At 30.0% G+C, this 16,661-nt stretch overlaps 1 protein-coding gene across 4 annotated transcripts in view; it reads right to left on the bottom strand.

The window, feature by feature from the left end:
- The window catches only part of LOC127734500 (nuclear hormone receptor HR96-like), a 167,247-nt gene that overhangs the window by 88,680 nt on the left and 61,906 nt on the right, over positions 1-16,661 (bottom strand). Inside the window, exon 1 of one of the 4 annotated variants that reach the window (XM_052244400.1) lies at positions 14,137-14,388. The exons of 2 other annotated variants lie outside the window; for them this stretch is intronic. In XM_052244400.1, coding sequence (XP_052100360.1) covers positions 14,137-14,166 — 30 coding nt within the window. In that variant the 5' untranslated portion in view covers positions 14,167-14,388. Of the gene's footprint in view, positions 1-345; positions 2,040-14,136; positions 14,389-16,661 lie in introns of those variants that run through there. One more of the 4 variants, XM_052244402.1, reaches the window with a different exon arrangement.

Below are 16,661 nucleotides of genomic sequence, written 5' to 3'. Positions count from 1 at the left end.
ACAAATTCCAGTCCACTGTTCCAAATAGTTCAGTAACATAAGCATTGTGGCTAATTACAAAGCCAGCATATTCACCCAACCCCAAACAATTGTTTTCTAATCAATGAGACAGAGTGAAATTGTGCAGTGCATAGATATTTTTTAAGTGATATGTTGATTTAATGTTTAAAAATATACACAAAGGAGAAAAATTAAGCTTCATTATTATTTTCAAATCACACATTTCTATGATATGTGAACCCTATTAAAAACAGAAGAAGTCAAACTGTGATTATTCAGTACAACTGCCAATGAATATTTGTGCATGCATGTACAAGACTGAATATTCAATATGAACACACATACCTCAAATTTAGCTGCGAAATCCAGGACTGGTTTTATTCGTGAAAAATTTTAAGTGTCAAGTTCACATATATAATCCACAAACAATGTGAAATATGGTTTTCACTACACACAATATATTTGCCAACGGTTCATAATACCAAGTCTAGATAAAACACCGAATAAACCCTAGATCACCTGAAATACGAACCACTCTGGTATTGATCACATTTAAAAACTTTTATCGCACTGTGTCTCTAATTTAAAATCTGACAAGACAAGCTATATTGTTATATGTCACAGAGAATGAATAGGACTATAATTGAAGAAGACATCGGCACCTATTTGGGCTATTGTAAGGTGTTGTTATTTTAAGAGGTCATCCCAGACACTAATAAAAACGTAACTGAGATTTCTACACTGTTTGCATACTTATATATACACAAATACTTATGGGGAAAGTCTCAAAAGAGTAATACAAAAGTTCACCTCAAACTGACCTGACCCTCTCTTTAATCTAACACATTTGTATGTCAGCCCCTCAGGTATGACAAGATCCTTAGACAAACCTTTTGATCACATTAAATTAAATACATTATAACCATAATTATGGCAATGAAATTTTTGTAATATATATATTCTGTTACATTAAACCTAGAATTTATGCATAATAATACTTAAACACAAAGTTTGAAAAGTCTCAATCACATGAATCAATGCAAAATTGAAGAAAATTAAAAAAATACTTAACACGGAATTGAAATAAAGGAAAGTTCATCCTGATCGAGTGACAAAGATTCTTCCAAATTTATTTTTCTTGTAAATTACTGTAAATTCAGAAATTATTGTGTCCAGTCACATTAGTAGTATTTATAAAAAAAACTCACAATAATTTCTGAATTCAGTATGCCTTTCCAAATTAGTATGATTAATACTTTATAGAACAAAATGCTCTGATGTATGGCAGTGTTATATCTTAATGGTGGTCCATATAAAAATAAGAAGATGTGGTATGATTCTATGCAATGAGACAACTCTCCACCAGAGACCAAATGACATAGAAGTTTACAGCTATATGTCACTGTACGACCTTCAACAATCTCTGCTTTTTGCTGTATTCATCCTTGTTTACTATATAAGTATATTAAATTCAAGTTGGGAGTACTAAAATTATCGAAAAGGGTATTTCTATGGAGTAGACAGATTCTTTCAGACATCAGTTATGTTTTCATATATTCACCTTTATGTAATATAAATAATTTGTTGAAACTAAAAGTACCTTGTCATCTCTTTTACCTGTTAAAAACATTTGTAGCCATAGGCCAAAAAATAAAAATTTTATAAATAATAATAATAATTGTTTTCTGCCTACATACTGAAAAATATATGGTAAAAAGCAGGAAGTTAAAATATTAATTTTTTTTAACTTTACATAGACTTTATAGAAAAATGTTCTAAGACTTAGTGCCTAACCAAAAATGTCTCTTCTTTAACAGCCCTCAATAAAAAATGTTCATAAAATGTGTATGGGTAGGCATGAAAATTTAGGGTACGAAGCTATAGGGAGGCAGGAAACAGTATATGTTGCATGTCCAGTATAAGGTTAGCATGTTAGTTAATGCTACAGATGATGAAAGATACATTTACCTGTAAAGGTTTTAGTGAGATAATGCTACTTTAGTATTAATTATTTCCACTATATATTGTTCTGATAAATTCTAGACAGAAAAACACATTTCTTCAAAATTCAATTTTCCTATGTATTTAAAATGAAGATAATTGAAAAGGTAATTGCTGTTTTAGCATGTCTTATTTTGTAATGAACATTGAACATTTTTCTTTTCAAAGTGTTTACTTTATCTGAGCATTTAGACAAGGAAGTAAAATAGTATCAAAAGAAAATAAATATCCTTCAGAATTATTTTTTTTAAAATAATTAACAATACTCCTAATCATTATAGAGTAATTTACAACCTTCTGTGTCTAGTCATTTTGTTACCAGAATTGTTTTTCTACTAGTTAAACTATGGACAACTGTTAGAATCTTTGGTTAAAAAAAGCAACATATAAACAAAAAAAAAAAACAATAAACAAAAATGATTATGGAATATCTTTACAGATCACCAAGGGCCCATGTTGGTTGTAAATTGTGGAAATATTTTGAGGGGCTCCTTCCAATGTCTAAACATTATTTATTGCTAAAATAATAAATATAATGGAGGGAAAAATTAACAATTTGATCAGGTAATCTCTTCACAAATAATGTTTAACGAAAGACTGCCCACCTGTATTCTTAATTTTTTTTTTACATTTATATCTTTTTATACAGAGGGAATTTGAATGAACAACAGGCTTTAGTATTAATGGATGCCCCATAAGGTACTAACAAACATTAATTGGGAGAAAGAGTTGGGAACCAGGAAAGGGATAGGGATTTTTCATTATTTAGATCTTTCATAAAAATAATATATAAAATAACTTTGCTTTTCTGGAAAAAAATACATTTTGAGTAACTTATATTTCTAAACTGATGTTACTTAAGGTATCCAAATATCATGTGGTATGTCTTCACAAAAACCAAATAGGCTAGCTATAAAAATATAAATGGAATGATCTCCTTCACAATGTAACTGTAATCTAGAAGAGTAAAGGTACAAAACTGGTTTTTGTAGATAGAAAACAAAACAAAACAATTCCGAGGCAGAATTAGAGAGGGGTTGGGGGCATTAACCATATATGCCCACCCCCCTTATGAGGGCCCATCTTTTTCAAAATCCTAGATCCACATCTGCAATTTGTGTTGCATGAGAATCTTTTGTTCTATGTGGAATGTTTCTTTGCAAGAGGGATCATAATCGAATAGGATAAAGTTCACCTAAGAATATGTAAAAGCAGTTAGTAAGTATATTAAAATCCATCAAGTCATATAACAGATGTCACATGATATTAAAAGACGCTGGTTGATTTTTTTTTAAATCAAGAGGTACTTGCAATCAAGAAATATTTGGGATAACAATAAAACATACAATAAAATGAAATTTTAACAGAAATATTCCATTCTAATATGACAATTCATTGGTATCCTATTATTTTTCTTACATGACAATTCATTGGTATCCTATTTTTTTTCTTACATGACAATTCATTGGTATCCTATTGTTTTTCTAACATGACAATTCATTGGTATCCTATTATTTTTCTTATATGACAATTCAGTGGCATCCTATTATTTTTCTTACTTGACAATTCATTGGTATCCTATTATTTTTCTTACATGACAATTCATTGGTATCCATTGTTTTTCTTACATGACAATTCATTGGTATCCTATTATTTTTCTTATATGACAATTCAGTGGCATCCTATTATTTTTCTAACATGACCATTCATTGGTATCCTATTATTTTTCCTTCATGACAATTCATTGGTATCCTATTGTTTTTCTTACTTGACAATTCATTGGTATCCTATTATTTTTCTAACATGAAAATTCAGTGGCATAACTATTATTTTTCTTACATGACAATTCAGTGGCATCCTATTATTTTTCTTACATGACAATTCAGTGGCATCCTATTATTTTTCTTACATGTCCATTCATTGGTATCCTATTATTTTTCTTACATGACAATTCATTGGTATCCTATTATTTTTCTTACATGAAAATTCAGTGGCATAACTATTATTTTTCTTACATGACAATTCAGTGGCATCCTATTATTTTTCTTACATGACAATTCAGTGGCATCCTATTATTTTTCTTACATGTCCATTCATTGGTATCCTATTATTTTTCTTACATGACAATTCATTGGTATCCTATTATTTTTCTTACATGAAAATTCAGTGGCATAACTATTATTTTTCTTACATGACAATTCAGTGGCATCCTATTATTTTTCTTACATGACAATTCAGTGGCATCCTATTATTTTTCTTACATGTCCATTCATTGGTATCCTATTATTTTTCTTACATGACAATTCATTGGTATCCTATTATTTTTCTTACATGAAAATTCAGTGGCATAACTATTATTTTTCTTACATGACAATTCATTGGTATCCTATTATTTTTCTTATATGACAATTCAGTGGCATCCTATTATTTTTCTTACTTGACAATTCATTGGTATCCTATTATTTTTCTTACATGACAATTCATTGGTATCCTATTATTTTTCTTATATGACAATTCAGTGGCATCCTATTATTTTTCTAACATGACCATTCATTGGTATCCTATTATTTTTCCTTCATGACAATTCAGTGGCATAACTATTATTTTTCTTACATGACAATTCAGTGGCATCCTATTATTTTTCTTACATGTCCATTCATTGGTATCCTATTATTTTTCTTACATGACAATTCATTGGTATCCATTGTTTTTCTTACATGACAATTCATTGGTATCCTATTATTTTTCTTACATGACAATTCAGTGGCATCCTATTATTTTTCTAACATGAGAATTCATTTGCATCTAATTATTTTTTTTACATATTGTTGTTCATGTTCAATAACACATATATTCATTTTTATACTTTGCCATTTTCAAACCTTGCCAGTTAACTTAATTGAACTTAAGCCATGACATATTAGTACTGAAATGTTTATGTAGTACACCTGGCAGGCCTTTTATATTGTAGTATAGTATGGTAAACCATACAGCAACTCCCCCTTCATGCATGTCTATGCTTATTCCATCAACAGAGGGGTTCAACAAAAAGTCTTTTCAAGGGTACTTAAATACGCTTCCACTTCAAGTTTCTATCTTCAACATTTTTTTCAATTATTTTGCAAATGTTTTAAAATGTATTTATCCTGACCTAAGCATAAAATCAACACACTATTAGCCTAAACTGCCCAGTTGTATATTTCTTCATATCCAACAAAACCCTGCTGTGAGCTGCACCATCAACAAATTAATCAACAGTAACCAAATCGCAAATCAACCTTTGTCAAATTTCGTTTTTATTTGATATACATATTCATAAGGTTTGGTTAGTTCAGTCCATTTATATAAGTCTATCATGTCATATAGATTAATAGTGTACAGATTATATATTGGTTATGTTAGTAACTAAACAAAATTTCTAAGGATAATGTTTTAGGAGTGTCACACAGGTCAAAATGGCCAGGTAGCTCTTAATCCTATTGTAATTTAAATTTGGAAAAACAAAAATATTTACCTTGAAAGTGATGGATATCCTTTCCTCTAGCTAGACATTGTTTCAGTGAATAAATTAGTGTGTAATGTGTAACTAAATATTATGTGACAGAATTAATGTAAGAATGCATCTTATTTAATAAATAATATGAATATATATGTATCTTTGTTTGAATAAAGGAACAATTTTATTTTCAAACATTATATATGGACTAATAAGTTTCTGCATGAAGTCTTCGATTAAGTGATTACTCAAAGTCTATCATTTCATGACAATCTATCTCACCCAAACCCTACAGACTACTTCAAATAATACAGGTGTTTGGTCCCTTTACACAGGTTAAATTACCAAAGAATATCTGATGTTTGTATTGACACAAGAAGTCTGTTTAGACAGGGTTTCTGGTTCATTATAACAGGGATTCTCATTCAACAGGTTTTACTGTATATTCCAAAATATTTATCTATTATGTCATCAAAACACATCAATTTGAGCAATTTCATATTAGGAAAATATACCAATCAGTAATGGAAAAATAATCTATGTACTAGTATATATAATTATAGGTAATCCCAAAGAGGAACCTCACAAATGGATAAGCTCAAAACTCTACAGCTGTGTACTGATAGCCTAACAGACTTTCCTTGCCCTAATTTTGATAATCAACAACTACAGATTCATTATATTTCATGGCTACCTATTTTGTGTTTTTCGGGGAAAAAAAGTGACTTCAAGTGCACTGAATTTCCAGAATGTATTATTTGCTCTCATTAGAGAAAAGTTTGTTACTTTATGATGGCTTCATCTAGCAGGACTATTTAAAATCACTTTTTCATAATGAAACTTGTGGTTCAAATCAAACCTTGAATTCTATTGACACCAATTCATGCAATAAATTCTAATGTATCTACGATATCTGCACTGCTTCTTATATGTATAGTACATGAAACATTTTTAACAATATTTTTTTTCTTATTCAAGGCAATAACAGGATATCTGAAATACTCTTTTTTAAAAGAAAGGTATAAAAACAAAACTAATGTATATAATCGCCCATTTCCAGAAGAGGGAAATAAAAAATTAGCTTACTCTGTCATAGTCTCGTAGAATATTTGGCAGTATCATTAAAGGCTCTTCCATTTTTTACATCTACCTAAAATATCTGACCCTTCTTCACTAGTATACAAATTGATGCTGAATTAAAGTAAAAATGTAAGGAATTTACATCTGTGTTAAAAATTCCTAGTCCAGGTCGACATCTGTGGTACAATAAGTATTTACCTCGCTGACTTTTCCTTTCTTATCAATTAAACTACATGTTTTTATAGAACTTATACAAAATAGAGAGTTATATAGGATTTTAGTCAATACTGGACAATATAAAGAAAAAAAATTAGGTTGACACGGGTCACTCATAATTAATATTGTCAAATCATCTTCTTACAAACTGTGAGATATAAAAAAAAAATAATGAAAAAATCTGTTCAAGGAAGAAGAAAAAAATCAATCCAAAGAAGATAATTTTTACTTCTTCAGTTAAGGGCATACTATACAGTAGCAGGGGCAGATAATAACGTTTTCAAAACTTTTCGTGTTGTTTTCGCGACGTTGTTAATCAGAACGATGTAATTTCGCGATGTTTCTAATAAGAACGATTACATTTCGCGACGTCGCTTTAGATGTAGTCACATTTGCGGAAAATCTACTGACGTCATAATCCCGATTGCGCGAATTTAAAAAAAGTACCTGCAATGAAAATCGGCCAAATCACTAGAATTGTTATATTTATTCATTAATAAGGAAGTCAACAATTTTAACTTCGAATGGGAAAACAATCAAATCCACATTCTTAACTTTGTATGTCTGTAATTTCATATAGGAAATGAATAAGAGATATGAAAAACATAAGACGTCGATGAGAGAGAAACCCAACTACACAAAAAAAAACCAAAACAATAAGTAATTTATATAGTAACTTCACCATTTGGCCCACAAAAAAACGTAATAAATAATGACAGCGCATCTTACTGTTCCTGACTTTGAAAAGGTACAATAAAGAGTTTAACGACATTTTTAGAATTTAACCCGTGGAACATATATGTGTATGAAGAAGAACTGTCAGTTAAAATGACACAGTTATAAGCCCCGTATTATAGCCCAAAAACAAAAACACACCCGTTGATGTGCTAAGCATATCCTCTATGTACAGATTGAGAGAGAAAAATCGGCACACAGGAATTAGGTATTTGACAGACCAGAGTTGCAACTCATTGATGTTAAGTTACTGAACAATACGAAGTCTTTTTGTAAAGAAGTTTCTCAGATAAGAAACAAAATATTTGTTGGACCGGACAAACAATGTGGTTGCACTGACTCCTAGATTGAAGGTATAATACAGACAAGTAATTCAATGATTATATGTACCGTAATAAAAAAAAAATACCCTGAAGACAAGCTTAGGTAACTTATCTATTGATATTTTCATGCTCTAATATCGACTGCTGTATGAAATGTTATACTACACTGTAATGGACTAAGCTGACCCGATTTAATGTGGGTATGATTTTGTGTTCATGTAATGCCTATAGAGTAGGTCGTTAGTTTTCTTGTTTGAATTATTTCACATTTTCATGTCGGGGCTTTTTAAAGCTGACTATACGGTGCGGGTTTATTTTCTTTTTATTTTTTTGTGTTGAAGGCCGTAGGGTTAGTTTATCTTCGTCATTTGAACTATGGTTGATAGTTGTCTCTTTTGCAATCATACCAAATGTCCTTATTTTTATATCATCCCCCTTACTTTATAATTGTTGCACATTTTGTCATGTCGGGGCCTTTTGAATAATTAAAACTATGTTCAAGCTGTGTTGTCTACATGAATTGTATGACTAATGTCGGACTTGCAGAGATGCAAATTAATTTTTTTATTATATATACAGTATCTGTTTTGTTTTCGAACATTTCTTTTCTAAAAGTAATTTACTAGAATACTTTTTCTATCCAAGTTTCGTAACAATTCATAAAGGTTTGGCAAATATGATGCTATTTACGAGGAGCCAGCTTTATTAATTTTCCTGATTAATATCATTGGTTTAAAAAAAAACACCTTGGCTCTACCACTGAAATTGACAACGTAGTAGTGAACGGCGGAAAAGGTTTCACGACGTTGTTGCGAATAAAACTTATTCCAACGTAGTTTGGCGCCTTATTGGCAAACGTCCCGTTTGCCAATAAAAATTAAGGTTTATTGCTTTTTTTATTGAAAAAACAAGCACATGGACCCCCAGTTTTTTCTTTTGCAATCAATCAAGTTCTGTTTCAAGAACGCTCCGCCAAAATTTTAAGAAAAAATCAACGGTAGAATTTTTTCTGCACTTCTGTGTAGACGCAAAAATATTTTCATCTTCTTTATTTCACTTGTATTAAAAGAATTTAGGATATATTTATTTATTTCAACCGTTAACTTGTTACAGCATGCTGATGCCATGGATCAAGGGAACATTTTACAAAAAACCCGGTTAAATTATGACTGTTCGTTCAAAAGTATTTGTACTTTCCTTAAAAGTCCTGATTTTTGAAATTTCTGGGTTTTTCCTTCAAATATGCAAATTTCGAACCAAATTATCTCAAAAAGTAAGTCATGAAGGTATATTTTTCTTTGCATATTTCAAAAGTACACATCGAAATTGACCTTCTACCAAAATTTCAAGAAAAAATCAACGAGGGATCTCTACTGTATCGTATGCCCTTAATACAAATGTTTTTTTTTGGAAGGAATCTGGAAAGCGAATCATAAAATAAGGCATTGTTTCTTTAAAATAAACTGTACAGCTCTGGACACCTAATTATCCCATAGCAATTAGAAATTTCAAAGACTTGATGGACATTAAATGTTGGGCTTTGTACAAATTACCTTTAATAACCAGACCTTACTTATAGTGAAATGTTATTTTTCTATTCTAAAAGTACTATTTGGACACCTGGAAATTGTGTAGTACTTAGCAGGTAGTATCAGGTTATCAGTATATATTCTGTAAAAGTTTTTTCACTACTGGAAAAGTGGAATATCTGGTAAAAGATTGACTGATTGATTGTTAGTGTTTAACGCCACATTCAGCACACTTGGCTATATCATGGTGGTCAGTTTTTATTGGTGGAGGAAGTTGTTGACTTCGAGAGAATCCTGACCTTCGACATGAAAACTGGCAATCATAGTCAATGGATGAACGAAGTGGAACTCGCCTTGCTGAAGTCATAGAATTCATAACCCCAGTGTTGACAGGCAAGTGATCACTAAAGATGAACTAATTGTTACATCAGATGATTTCTTAATTATTATTTGTAATATATAGAAAAGATATTGGAAATATTCCATAGAAATAATGAAATTTTTGCTATTAATCTCCTTAATACAACATTTTTGTTACCATTGAAACAAAGAATATATTCAATAGAGCTGTTTGAACAGTTACAAACTAGTAGCATGGTAGGAAGAAAAATATTTGTTTAAGGTTTTAGTTACCTTCAACTGAAAACTTTCAAATTGTGTGTTCTTAAAAGATAAAACTAATTCAGTGGCTATATGTATATATCTTTAGAGATAATGTTACTTAATGAAAAATGAAGGTTCTGCAATGCTGTGAATTAGGTTATTATTATAGATCCCAACCATAATGTCATAAAGAAAACTTATAAGTTCAGATAATATAGTATTCCATTTGGATCTAGATAGAAGACATGTTGTTTTCAATATACAGGATCAATTTTCTCTCAGTAAATTAAATGGAGACAATATTTTGTCAATAGCAGATTAATTACATGGGGTCTCAAATAAGTCACCTGTTATGAAGAATAATCAAAGATCACACATACAACATGTTTTGATGGCATATATATAAAATGTAGGATCTTCAAACACATAATGTATGTATGTTGAGGAACATTCTGCTGTTGAGTGGTGAAAAAAAATCTTTTTATGTGTAAAAAAATCAACATGTAAAAATGCAAACAAATGTCTCGGAAGCAAGTAAAGAAAATGACCATACCTTACATTTTACTAGCCAATATACAGGTTTAAGATAAATATTAAAGACATTTCAAAATTTCCCTCTGAAAAGTGGGGAGTGATGTCCTCATTTCAAAATTTAACTCTGAAAAGTGGGGAGCGATGTCCTCTTTCCACCTTTTTATTGCATGTGTATATATAAAGAAGATAATGTCATTATGGAAAGCCTGCAGGATTGTACAAATAACATGGATACATAATAGAATTTTCCAACACTACCATGATGCTTACATATCATTAAGTCAACAATGCCCTAAGCTGGTCACAAAATTTGACCTTAAATTAAAAGAAAATATCCAAACTTATCTAAATCACCTGATTCTGTTTATTTCTACTCATGACTTCTCTCAATTAGTGAAAATAAACTATTGTTTTAATAATGAAAAATAACCAAGAACGAAACTGAAAAGTTCATTATTTGTAGCACCATGCAGTTCAAGGTTTAACAATGAAAAGTCAACTGTAACTCTTTTAAAATGTTAAAAAGCCAGGCACATTCAGTCCAGTGTTGATTGTTGTTAATTTTGTGGAAAATTTGTTTTTCACTTTGTTTTGCCTTTAGAAAGGTCAGTTATTGGAATTACTTAAATATCAAGGACTTTGCCAGCTGTTGATTGCTATATACATAATAGTACATGTTTTCTTTTTCTCCTTTCAGTCTCTTATATTGATAAATATACTCACATACCAAAAATAAAAACTCTGTCAAATGATGAAATTTTTTGATATTTTCACTTGTACCTTTCTAGAGTTGATTGTTGGATAAATTAAAATATTTATGGTTTCCAGATGATAAATATAAAACCCCTTTTTGAAATTAGCTGAGATTTTGATGGAATATTTTGGACTACTTAAGACAGTTTAAGTTCGATTTTTGTTGTTATCACTTCTACCATTCCAGAGTTATGGTACTTGATTGTTGGCAAGTTTCTCACTGCATTGAAGACCGATTGGTGGCCTTCAGCTGTTGTCTGCTCTATGGTCAGGTTGTTGTCTCTTTGACACATTCCCCATTTCCATTCTCAATTTTACGAAATATTGAAATATTATAACTATATTTCTCAATTTTTAATTTTTTTTTTTAGAAATATTAATATTAAGAGATAAGGTTGATGTCTTTTGGTTATGTTTGCTGTTGGGTTACTGTCTCATTGATGTATACCCGATATTTTACTTTATTCATGATATCAATTGACAGGAAAAGTCTGGACTAAAATAAAAAATATACATTTCTGATTACATGAAGTCAAAGAACTGAAATCAATAAACATGATAAATAGCCTGTTTTTATTAAACACAAATCTAACATTCTGGTGAATTTATTTATATAAAGAGAACTAATAAGTTTTGCTGAGATTATCACCTTTAAGCATGTAGGTAAAATGTCTACATAAGTACTCAATTATAAGTATAATTTATGATCTATTGATTAAATACCATGATTGGTATTATTTGTAAGGACTGATAAGAGTCTGTTTGACACCTTTGCAGACTATCATATGAAGAAATGTACTATTAATTTCAAAGTCCAACACATTTTAATTCAGGAGTATGAATAAAAGCAGATAAGGGTTAAACTCCAATTAGACAACAACCCAACAACCTAACAGTAACAAAACAGACATTACGAGACAGCTTTCTACAACAGATTAAGGCCAACTCTCTAAATCAAATGATTCTAAAATAGTCTTTGATAAATTCAACACAGAACCCCTCCCTCAATATCAAACATGGATATAACATTCTCAATAGACAAGAGATCAGATGGTCAGACAGTTATAACCTGAGTCCTGCTTCATCATGTTCATGGTAAAATGTTATTTTCAATCACGATCTTAGCAAGTTCAGTTTGCCATTTTAGTCCAAGGAATATACAGTAGTATAACTAAAGTCAACACCAGTCCTTGAATAGTCATTTACGATGAACTTCAGTGCTAGAGACTTTGTTATTGCAAAGACCTTTTTTCAGGTCCCCTTGAATATTTACAAATGTGATATACCTAAAACAGGCATTAAGTGATAAATAATGGCTTTCAAATTAACTAAAAAATACTGCCACCAGTTTAAAACAAGTGATACTAGAAATGTTGTGAACACATATAGCCTAATCTAAGTCTCTGTAGTCTTGTAGTTATATGGAAATAGCAATACTATAGTCTCAGCTGTGAAAGGTCAAACAAGATATGAGATGTTTCCCTGCTAAGCCAACACATTTTTTTCTTTATCTCTCAGTCTCCATTTCCACTGACAGCTGACAACAGTTTCTATTTTTCTATTGTGTACCATTGTGTATTCATCATATTCCATCAATTCGTGAAAAAAGATCTGTATTCAATACTGAAAAGCTGATATCCTAATTACATTAGAAACTCATCAATAAATTACACCACCTAGAAATTTGGATAGAATTGCAGAAATGAGTCTCTTGGAACAAAAAACAAATTCTCAGTGGTGAACAACCTAAGCTCAATGTTCATACATGTAAACTGACATGAAGGCCATTTTATTCTATTTCAGAATGTACATTATTTACACTGGGGCGATATTTCATTAATGGACAGCATCATCTTCTCCCAAATGGTTTTTATATTTCATATTACCAGTAAAATGATACTGCTGTATTTGATTAGACAAATGATAACATTCTATTTTTCTATATATTGTGGAAAGATATCCCCCAGATCAAAAAATGTCAAGGAAATCCTTAGCCATAGATAGAAATTCTAAACAAAACAGCTGGAAACAAAGGGACCTAACACTAAAAGTCCCAATAAGCTTACAGGAAGCCCCTTTTCAGACTGGATAGAACCCTGAATATCAGAGCAAAGCTGTAGTTGCTTACTGTTTCAATTTTTATGGATAAGAAATTCAACAAAATCTTACTTGTGAAAGTCCCCTAAAAAATCTTACTCAGCCAAAATACAGAATACCTAAAATATTACTCTTTTAATAATAATGCCCTTATCTGCAAAAATTGAGGTATGAAATATACTGTTAGGAACTGACTTTCGTATGCTATATTTTACATAGTTTTATGATCATATCAAATACATTTGTAAATCAGCTATGTCCCTCTTCATTTATTTCTTTTTAATTATCCAAGGAAATGATCCTTGCAAAATACACTTGTTGAACGTTTACAAAGGTGTCTATAAAGTCTATCTCAGATCTATATAAACAAAAGATTTTAAACACTTGGTTGGCAATGAACAAATACATCTACTTAAAATCCATTATAATATACGTTATAGGACTCACGGAAACATTTAAATTTTCAACTTAAATAATTTTCAAATTGTAATGTCCAAGTAAATATTATAAAACACAGATGCCTTAAACATAATACATGTGATAAATAACTGATATAAATAAAATGTAAATCAGCAAACAAATTCCTAAAGATCGTTTTGACTCCCCACTGTTTACAGGAAATTTTATAGCCAGCAGCAAAGAAGAATATTTAACAGTTGAATCAATCAGACCTAGCCATTTTTTCTTGGTAAACAATTATGCACACTTAGTAATGACATTATTTCACTATTTGTTGTACAAAATTTTAATCAATACACAGTTTACATACCTCTATTTGTTTAGAAAACAAACTAAACATGTCATCTGGTGTGTATTCCTAAATGTAAATGATTAAATCCCACCCCCATATACACTTCAAACCGTTCAACTCTGAACTTAGGCATAAAATAATAGGCTAATAGGAAATACTGTGTATTACTGCTAGAAAATTATTGATGCATTTTATAAAGATATCATAATGAAGGGGCTATAATAGTTATCTGTTATTATTATACAAACATGATGTAACTTGCATTTCATTGTGCAAAAATATAGTAATGGTGAGGCCTTCAAAAGGGGATTTTTTTCTTTAGTGAAAAAGAAATATTTAAAACTGTCTGTACCTTTGCAGTGAAATAACAAGACTCAATAGAAAAAAAAATTATATGAAAGTTTCCTATGTTGAACTATTTAGTAACACAGTGTTTCAGATTTGCTCTGCAGTATGTCAGTTTTTGGTATATTGCAAATACCAAGGAGGCTGGAAAAAAAACCCAACATTTCCTACATAAAAATTTCAGTGCCATCTTTTTGTGTACCATATAGATATATCCTTATTTTTTTAATTTGACATACGTTACTTGTTTGGTGACAAAATAAATTATAAGATATCTCTTGAAAAATAAGTCGACAATAACAACAATGAATGAATTAAGTTGATCTAAAGATTAAAATTTACTTCAAGATCATCCTTAAATAAATTTTATGTCAACAGGTATTTCCAAACTTATTTTTCAAATGTTTATCAAACTTTTATGCATTTTAATGATAATGAACTCATCCATAAACTTTAAAAATATCATCAAAATTAGGCATATAAGAGTTGCATGGAAAATTATACACCTAGACTTAATTTAAACAGACATATAATTTATAAAGGAAAATGGTTAATTTCACCATATTTGCATGAATTAGGAAAACTTATGTGAGCAGCTCTTATTGATCAAATCAAAAAAAGATTTACTTTTTCTTTGTGAATAGACCGAGACCGACAAAACTAACACCCATACATTTTAAAAGGTTAATCTAACAATTAACTTGAGGAAAAACTACCTTTACAAAATGAAAAATACAATTTAGTTTTTTGTAAAATGATATGATAGAAAACTTGATAGTTTTAACATTTAAATATATATAATCTCCAACTCAGATGTCCTTTTAAATTTACAGGTAACTTAAAATAGTAATTAACATGATCCTACCAAGGAAAGGTAACTCTACCTTCACCAGCATCTGAATTTACTGGATTTGATGTGAATTGATGTAGGTTTCTAGAAACTATGTTTATATTTTTTTACGTTATTATAATACATGTATAAAGTATTAAGCTAACTAGTATAAGCATTGCATAAGATTTTATTTTTCTACACCCATATGACAGGACTATTATAATCTCTTGGAAATACAGCTGCTGATTCTATGGTGTAAAGCTGACATATAAAGTACTTATAGCTTGCTTTCAGTAACCTGCTAACATTCTTGAATACATTATAATTCAATATTGAGTTTTGTCACTATATATTTAATCAATGTTTTTTTGAATTAATTTAGATGTCTGCTTTTTAAAGTTCTGCTCATAAAAAATGTTGGGATGTGTGGGGTGTGGGGAGTTGTTGAATAGTAAAAAGACTAGTCACATTCTGATATTTGTTAATGTGCCTGTTCTAAGTCAGGGACTACAATAATGTTTGTCATTAGATCACATAATTCCATAGATTTTGTTAGAGCTTTACCGTTGGTATTAAAATCTTTCTCCATTGTCGAAGACCATTTGTAGGTCTCTAAATTTTTCTGCTTTTTTTGTTTGATTATAGTATTTAAGGATATACACACATCTCTTTTTTTATGTATATCTAATAAAAAGAAAAATTCCATGATATTAGCAGCATTGAAACCAGTATATAAGAGATTTTACAGGAATGCTTAGCAATAAAGATGCCTTTCTGTTTTCACAAAAATAAATTTGAAGTTTGTCATTTCCTCAGCATGCACTGATAAGAAAATACCACTTAAATATAAGGTGTAAAATACTATTATGCACAAACATTATATAAACGGATCTTTTTTTTTTCCAAAGGAAGCTATATTATGTAATATTTTTGAACCAATTATTTCTATTGACTGGTTGTAGTGGCTACATAGACTCCCTGTCTACATATACAGCTTATCCAAACAGAATCTTAAACCATTGGAATATAAGTGTCATCTAAAATAATGCTCCATTATTTTGACAAACATAAGATTATAGAACAACTCTGTTTGTAAATATTTTTTGTAAGTACCATTTCTACATGTATACATTCTGTAACTAAATATTTTTTTGTATGTACCATTTCTACATGTAAACATTCTGTAACTAAATATTTTTTTGTATGTACCATTTCTATACATTCAGTAACTAAATTTGGCAATGGGAGATTGTATACACATATTTTCTTATCAAATTCACAGAAGTCTCCAAAATTTTATTGGAACAGAAATGTGGTTATAATCACAGGCTCATATATGCCTCAAGATTTAATAAGCAAGCAAACT

This window comes from Mytilus californianus, unplaced genomic scaffold, assembly GCF_021869535.1.
Source record: "Mytilus californianus isolate M0D057914Y unplaced genomic scaffold, xbMytCali1.0.p SCAF_3, whole genome shotgun sequence".
Classification (NCBI taxonomy): domain Eukaryota; kingdom Metazoa; phylum Mollusca; class Bivalvia; order Mytilida; family Mytilidae; genus Mytilus; species Mytilus californianus.
Note: the sequence above shows the minus strand (reverse complement) of the source record. Positions and strands in the feature narration are given on the sequence as shown.